Genomic DNA, 8,753 nt, shown 5'->3' with positions numbered 1-8,753 from the left:
TCCAGCATATAATATGATAATTGATGTAAGAAGCACGTGACAATTCTAATAGTCTCTATATGGATTATACTGGTGCTTTATTGAATATAACACTATTTCAGCGCCAGTGTCTGCGGGTTGTACTGACACCTCGTGGCCAAGATGAAAACTGCTCCCATAACACTTACATGGAGTGAATGGGATAGCGGCACAACCTCAGAGTGAGGCTAGAGCCAATGAGAGGTCTCCTCTCATCGTACGCGCTAATGGCAGTCGGTTTAAGACGTTCTATAATTGGTCTATGTTGGCGTTGTCTCCTCATTGGTTAGGAGCGGCTACAGAGAAGCCGGCGGGAAGTGTTCGTATTGTTCACTTCCGGCGCATGTTGTCAACATCCGGTTTGTGTAGTTAGCTCCTCGTCGTGTAGTTACCGGCTGGAGGGTAGTTTTCCGTTAAGAGGAGAAGCACTGAGCCCTCGGGGGGCTGCACCATGTCGGACACATGGAGCTCCATCCAGGCGCACAAGAAGCAGCTGGACTATCTGCGGGAGAGGCTGCAGCGCAGGAGGAAGGATGTCACGTCTCAGCTGGGGCTGGGTAAGAGGAGCTCATCCCCGCTCTCCGTGTCCCTGCAGGACAATCCGCTCATGTGTAACCTGTCTCTTCCGCAGATCCGCAGAACCCAGAGGCTCCATCCTTCCGCAGTGACAGCCCAGTGCCTGGAGGGGCAGCACAGCCGCCTAAAGGGGCAGAGGTGACCCCTGACCCCGAGCTGGAGAGGAAGCTCCTGCACCACCTGTCAGACCTGTCCCTGGTGCTGCCAGCAGACTCTGCCTCCATCCAGCAGGCCATCACTACGGTATATAGCGCACTCCGTACTGGGCCGCCTAGTGTCCGTGTCCTCCACAAATTACTGATCTCTTAAAGGTAACCTACCACCACAAATCTACCTATAAAGGTAGATCGGTTGGTAGGTGGATCAATAGGACGTGAGGATAGCCCTTTTAAGTGCTAATCCTCACGTCCCCGCACTTCTTTAGTAACTTTTATTTTACTTTTATGGTAATTTTATTATGCGGCACTGGGGCGTGGAGTAGCCGCTTCTGAGATTACACGAGGCGGCTACTCCACGCCCCGGTAGCCACTTTACCCCTCCTACTCACCATCTTCTGCTCGTAGCTGCGTGCCCTGGTTCGACGATCCTGCCGTCTGCACATGCGCAGAACAGCAGGCCCGCACCTGCACGGTCACTGCTCCGAAGCCGGGGCTGCACAGGCGCGGGCCTGCTGTTCTGCGCATGCGCAGACGGCAGGATCTTGGGACGAGGGCGCGCAGCTACGAGCAGCTGCGCGCCGCAGATGGTGAGTAGGAGGGGTAAAGTGGCTACCGGGGCGTGGAGTAGCCGCCTCGTGTAACCTCAGATGCAGCTACTCCACGCCCCAGTAGCCGCATAATAAAATTACCATAAAAGTAAAATAAAAGTTACTGAAGAAGTGCGGGCTATCCTCACGTCCCATTGATCCACCTACCACCCGATCTACCTTTATAGGTAGATTTGTGGTGGTAGGTGCCCTTTAAATGGGTTGGATTGTACCTAAGGCTTCATGCACACATCTATGCACTTGCTAAATTTGACACTGACATGTTCCATTCTCTGTAGTGTTTGGATTTGTGGTGAGAGAAAAAAACATGAGAATATACCATGTGTCATTGAAGTGCTCAGCTCATGCATGATAACAGTAGAAAAGACTCCCCGAGCAATAAACTCTGGCTGGAATAGGACCTGCTCAGTAAATTGTAACTAGACTATCGGCTCATACATTAGGTCATGAGTATGAGTCCATAAAAGTACAAGGGGGCATGTGCTGTTGCAAAACAATGCAGTGTTGTCTCTGTAACATAAAACCTGACTTGCAGTTTATTTTTGTTCTCATTGTCGCTGTAGCCAGACTTCTCTGTGTCCAGGCAGGCTGTGGAAAGCCTTTTACAGAAATTTGCAGCTCAGGAACTGATTGAAGTGAAAGGCGGTGAGCAGGAGGACGATGACCGACCCACCGTAGTAACTTTTGCTGACCACTCTAAACTCTCTGCTATGATGGGAGCTGTTGCAGAAAGAAAAGCACCAGCCAATGTACCAGGAGCTAAAAGGAAAAGAATTCAAGAAAGTGATTCCTCAGCTTCCTCATCATCCACGTCTGCTGCAGGTTCTTCAAAGGAGAAAAAAGTATCAGAGCCGCAGAAGAAAGCAAGAAAGCATGCGTCCCACGTGGACCTGGAAATAGAGAGCTTGTTAAGTCAGCAGTCCACCAAGGAGCAGCAGAGTAAGAAGGTAATTGATGCTTTCTTCTGACTGTCATGAAAAGCACCTGCTTCGTGTCATTTTTGGTGGGGGGGGGGGGGAAGGTTTTAGAACTTCTGTTGTTATCTTAAATGGAGCCTATTTGAGGCCAGTGACCTACATTGTCCTTCTACTGCATATTATATTATATTCTACTATATTCCTTGCCCAAAGCAACCAAACACAGTTCCGCTTTTTGATCTGAATATTTAAGCTGTCCTGCAATTGACTTCTAATACTGTTTTTTGGTTAGACAATTTGTATCCCCTTTCCTTCCACCGTGTCTGCATGAATTGTGGATATAACTGGCTTCACAATTCTAAAATAGGAGCCATGTGTAGGACAAATTATGGTTCACCCTGGTCTGTAAGGCTATGGCATCCCTGAAGATACTGGAGCACTACAGTATTGACAGGTGTGCACGGTGGCTATACAAAGACATAGGATAGGAAAGCGAATAAATAAGCCTAAAATATACCAAAAATAAAACCCTGCAATGTTTATTCTTTTTCATATTGTATAATATTTAGGTAAGCCAGGAGATCCTGGAACTTCTGAACACCAGCACAGCAAAGGAACAGTCTATTGTGGAAAAGTTCCGCTCTCGTGGGAGGGCTCAGGTCCAGGAGTTCTGTGACTATGGGACTAAAGAAGAGTGTATGAAAGCGTCTGGGGTGGACACTCCTTGTAAGAAGCTACACTTCAGGTAATTTAGTAATGTCTTCACTGATCACCTTGTACGTTCCCTAGGTTAGGCTCTTCAACAGACATTTCCCTGCTAGAATGATTTGCTGCTCTGAGGTTTCTCCTTTGAATCAGTTCATAATGCTTTTAGTTGCACTAAGTATACTAGTTATAGTAGCTTTCTTCATTTATTAGAGTTAACAGAATGTTCTATGTACAAGATTTTACAAGTCTATGAGAAGCACTGAAGGGGTTTATGTTTTGTTTTACAGACGTATCATAAACATACACACAGATGAATCTCTTGGTGACTGCTCCTTTCTCAACACCTGTTTTCACATGGACACTTGTAAATATGTTCACTATGAGATTGATGCATATGTGGAGCCTGCAGGAACAGCAGCAGGGTCTGAGTCTACTCCAAACCAGGATATGCCACTGGTAAAAGGTGTGGGAGATGCAAGTGTAGGGCGTCTGTTCCCTTCACAGGTAAGTAACACAGTACATCCAATAATAATATGCTTCAGGACACACAATAAGCTATTTCCATCCTAATGTTTTATTTACTTATGTTATACTCTTACAAAGAATAATTTTTTTTTCTCTCTTATGAATCAGTGGATCCGTTGTGACATTCGGTACTTGGACATGAGTATCTTGGGAAAGTTCTCGGTGGTAATGGCTGATCCACCATGGGATATTCACATGGAGTTGCCATATGGAACTTTGACTGATGATGAAATGAGGAAACTCCAGATCCCAGTGCTACAGGATGATGGATTCCTGTTCCTCTGGGTCACAGGCAGGTAAATGTCAGATTAAGGGTCTGTTCATATTCCACATATGTCAGAGGAACTTGCAAAACATGACCCCAGTATTGTCCATGGATACCCATGCTGTGACCGGTCATCCATAAACTGCTAAAGAAAAAAAATTATATGAAATCGACCGTCCAGCATGATAAATCGGGGCACTTATTCATAGATCAAGTCATCTTCTTATATTTGTTATCCATGGCCTCCTTCCTTATAAAATTAACATATACAATTATGCTAATGAGTCAGAAGGGGTCTAGGGGGCACTTACATATTCCCAGTAGAGCGGAGACTCCCCCTTCCATGTAAAACCCCTGGTAATGGTTGGTTTATTCTGATTCCAGGGCAATGGAACTTGGTCGGGAATGCCTAAAATTGTGGGGGTGAGTAATGTCTTTATTATTCCTAATAAAATATATATTCCTTGATGATGGTATTGACTTTTGCTTTCCTTGGTAATTTTGCATGTATAAAGATACGAGCGAGTGGATGAAATAATCTGGGTGAAAACCAACCAGTTACAACGTATTATTCGCACTGGTCGTACCGGCCATTGGCTAAATCATGGCAAGGAGCACTGTCTGGTAATGATTGGGTGTTGTTTTTTTTTCCCCCTTGTTTTTGTATTGCTTGCATCATCTGTTTCTGATATATGCACCTTTTTTTTTTTTTTTTTTTTTTTTTTTTTGTAGGTTGGCGTGAAAGGAAACCCTCAAGGATTTAACCGGGGTTTAGACTGTGATGTTATTGTAGCTGAGGTGAGGGGACATATGTTGTCTTTTGAGTAACATGGAAAACTTGTAATTCTGCAGTGATGTCATAATTTGTCTGATGCTGAACAGAATACTTTACGAAAACTATATCACTTGATTCAGCAGAAGGATTCTACTTTCCTACCTGTATATGATGTGAAGATCGAATTCTTCTTATGTATTACCTGAATAATGCTATAATTGTATCTGTATGCTCTTACATACAGGTCCGTTCTACCAGTCACAAACCTGATGAGATTTATGGAATGATTGAACGTCTTTCTCCTGGCACGCGTAAGATTGAGCTGTTTGGACGTCCACATAATGTGCAACCAAATTGGTGAGTGTGTGAACTCTAAGAGCCTCCTATTCATTCTGTGATCTGTACATGTAATACAGATATAGCTTTCTGCACACTAAGGTCATATAAATCGGGTTAGAACACAAGGGTATTGATGGATGCAGACATTTTCCATCCTTATGTCCATAGCTGATTTCTCCAAATAAGTTCTTTAAAAATGAGTTTGCTGTAGGCCCCTCCACATTTCCCTCTGTAACCATGTTATTTCTTAACACGGACATCCATCACGTCGTCATATTGCACTCAGCAGTTTATAGACCTAGGCACCACCATGCAATTATGATTGTGTAATTTGTCTTTTATTAAATATACATAAAAATAGATTTAATTGTCAAACTGTGCCTTGAGCAGAAGTTTAAATGCATCAATTGCACTCATTAATGAAGTATATGCCTCTCTGCTGGTAAATTTTGTTACTAAGAATATAGGGATGTTAAAGTATAACCTTTATTCCAACTAAAATTCTAATCTTGTATCACTCTGAACGTCACGAAAGACATTTCTTTCTCTTAATTTTAGTTCTGACAAGACTAATAATAATAGCCCCAACCAGGTTCTCTTGGGGTTTTTGAAAAGACAGTCACTGCGACTTTTGTGCCCTATTTAGAATTTAACCTATTTCTCTAACAATTGTTATCCTTGTGTTGATCACATCACTTGTTAATGATAATTTTGGCATGTATTGTAATAGTGAATTGAATATCTGGCACTCATGATCATTAGTAAAAACCCATTGTCTTTAATAATAAAACAATGAAAAGTGAAAAAATAACATGTAGAAAAAAAGTTGTTTTTTTTTTTTTTTATGTAAGCTTATATTTTTCTACAAGCTTACATTAAAAAAAAAAACTTGAATTTTCTACATGTTATTTTTTCCACTTTTCATTGTTTTATATTAAAGAGAATGGATTTTTTACTAATGATCACAAGTACCGGATATTCAATTTACTTTGTGTGTACTAACCTGGGCTGACACAGAGCTTTCCACTACATACCTTATGCACCATTCACATTGAAGCAGCTGGAAAAGAGCTGATCTACAATAGACGGGTGAGCTGTATTTTTTTTTTTTTTTCCATTTTTCTCAGTAATTGTCATAGTGAACCAAATGTTTATCCCTCATCCAAGGTAAATTGCATAGGGGAGCTTCTAGGGGGTAAACATTTGGTTGGATAATTTGTCAGACTGTATCTAGACGGGGATCAGTGCAAGTCAGCGATGATATAGTTGCTTCCCCATTACGCAATTTATGTTGGATGAGTGATAAACATTGGTTCACTATTACAATACATGCCAAAATGTATCATGAACAATTGACTCCAATTAACGCTTCTATATTCTCAGTAAAGAAATGCAAATACTTTCTTTAATGTAGAAGTAGAACATGTGCAGAATTCATACATACCACATACACCTGCATCATCCTGGTCTTCCTCAAGAGGACACCTTATATCCTGTCTGGCGAAATCTGTCCTGGGGTGAAAGCCTGATTGCCCATAGGGAGAGCTCTGAGTGCCACCTCTGGCACCCATGCCATAGGTTCGCCACCACTGCTTTAGTTTATCACTCCTTCCCCCTAATTATTAAACCAGAAGCTGAAGCATTGTCTTCTCCATCAAGGAAGAGCTGCAAACAGCATCTCATAACAGCCCCTGTGACATGTCAGTGACACTGTGCAACAGGTAAAGGAAGTGATTGTATTGGATATATAGGTAAGGTCCCCAATATAGCATAAAAAATAAGAGACACACTCTTAATATTTCATGCAATGTGCTGGAATAAAAATTACATGGGAATATCATTTTATCAAAGAGATGTATAGCAGGTTTCCTAGATGTTCTTGATGAAATTTAGTTCTACATTTCCAAAATAGTTTTAGCAATAAAATGATTCAGAAATGTTGTAAATGTAAAGAGAAGTGCAACATCTCACTCCTATATTTTAATATTCCTTTAGGATCACTTTAGGAAATCAGCTGGATGGGATCCATTTACTAGATCCAGATGTGGTGGCGCGTTTTAAGCAGCAATATCCAGATGGAGTGATTTCAAAACCAAAGAACATGTGAACACTTCAAAATTGATCAGTTGATGCGGACTGTTTTTCATATGGTTTTATGCTTCTAGACCAACATTTGATTCAATGTAAATAGTGGTTTTATGACTTCATTCCTCTATCGTGATGCATTCAAAATATATGTATTTACAAAATATTCCAAAATAGGCGATCTGGTTTTACTCATTAAAGGGTATCTGTCACCAGCTCCCAAGCTTGTAAACCACAAAATATACTTCGTCAGTTTTCAGAGTTGCTGGCCATTTCTTTATAACTTCCCAGTGCTGAGTGCAGCCCAAAGAATGTACTTATAGCCCTGTTCAGCATTCAGTCGGGGTTGTGGGGGTTTATCGCCCCAGCAGTCAAGGAGGTACTCTTCCCCCATCTGGTCCGTGACTTGTCAGAATTCCTGCGCATGAGCAGTGTACAGGTTATCTCCGCCCTGTACTTGGATGGAGAACTGCATATTGTGGGAATTCAACCGAGACACTGGCCAGACGAGGAGGCAGAGCTTCTGCAGGTCCATGCAGATAAGGAGACATAGTTAGCTGACAAGGTGGCCAAGACAGAGTACTGAATGCCTAAATTTGTCGGGATGCCACAGCATTGGAAAGTTATAAAGACATGGCCAGCAACTTTGAAAACGAACATGTAAGATACTTTTGTGACTAAAGGGAAAACCAAAACTCTTGAAACCCAGTGCCTACAACAGGATATGCAGATGAGAATGGATCATGCACACTGGTAGGGAGGAATCACAAGAGTAACCACCAGAACTTTAATTTCAGTAAAGTCTCAAAGGGCACATCTTGTTTCATCTTTTCAAGTGAAAGTGAGACTGATGCTGGGAAGGAGAGAAGCTTACCCAGAGGTTAATAGAATATGGAACACGAACCAGAACATTGCAGGCTGTGAGTACAAATCTGTGACTAATGAAACCTGCAAAGATGAAGCAATTACTTTAATATGAAGACACATGATTTAAAGGGATGCTTAAGATTAAAATGCATATTATTGGTAGTTGTAAGCTCCACACCTCCCTAATGAGAACTACAGCCTCTTTTTATGGTCTGCAGTGCTCCATGCAATGATTATGGTACAATTGTTTGATTCACCTGAATATGACAAAGCTATAATTCCCAGCATACCTGTTAGTATGTGAATGAGCCTCAAACAGATCACAGAAGGAGGAGGAGTTTCTAGCTGTAAGAGACACTGAAGACTCTGGGGAGAAGACAGAAGTGGTTTATAAATGCTTCTGCTTTCCTGGTGCAGATGGTCACTGTGTGCAGAAATAATGGATCTTTCCAATACTAGTGTAGCTCTGCACATGGTCCAGGTGTATGGAAAATGGAGAACTGTGTGTTAAAAAAAAGCCTCTGAAAATATATATTTTTTTCCCCACTGCTTTCATTTCTATAAAGAAAAAAAACACACAGATATCACTGGTAGACATGGTTTCTGCTCAGTGTAAACATGCAGCATAGATGCTCCTTTGCATGTGCAGGACATTGGTTTTATGGTCATCTATAAGCACACAGACCAAGCTGAGTTGATGTAAACTGTTTAGTGATCGGATGTAACTTTTGGGGGGACTTGCCTATCAATTTGCCTGAAGTTGTATGGCATGCATTGCCAGATTCCACTGTACAATCTTCATAAAGAAGTGGTCATCAGCAAAAGAGCATCCACTTCTATGCCTTTGTGACTTCCAGCCTCTCTTGTGAGTTTCTGCTGATGGCATTAAGCTTAGTGGCCACTTCAGGCAAA

General features: G+C 41.9%; 1 protein-coding gene across 1 annotated transcript; it reads left to right on the top strand.

Annotated features, from left to right (window-relative positions):
• The first annotated feature begins 310 nt into the window (after window positions 1-310).
• On the top strand, window positions 311-7,140 carry METTL3 (methyltransferase 3, N6-adenosine-methyltransferase complex catalytic subunit). Its single transcript, XM_072150083.1, has 11 exons — window positions 311-575; window positions 650-837; window positions 1,924-2,307; window positions 2,847-3,022; window positions 3,273-3,489; window positions 3,619-3,806; window positions 4,160-4,198; window positions 4,291-4,399; window positions 4,508-4,573; window positions 4,795-4,907; window positions 6,885-7,140. Exons 1-11 carry the CDS (start codon window positions 470-472, stop codon window positions 6,994-6,996), a joined length of 1,698 nt encoding a protein of 565 aa, XP_072006184.1. The 5' UTR covers window positions 311-469; the 3' UTR covers window positions 6,997-7,140.
• Window positions 7,141-8,753: the final 1,613 nt, after the last annotated feature.

The sequence above is a fragment of the Engystomops pustulosus genome, chromosome 1 (assembly GCF_040894005.1).
Source record: "Engystomops pustulosus chromosome 1, aEngPut4.maternal, whole genome shotgun sequence".
Lineage (NCBI taxonomy): Eukaryota > Metazoa > Chordata > Amphibia > Anura > Leptodactylidae > Engystomops > Engystomops pustulosus.
This window is presented reverse-complemented; position numbering and strand designations above follow the sequence as displayed.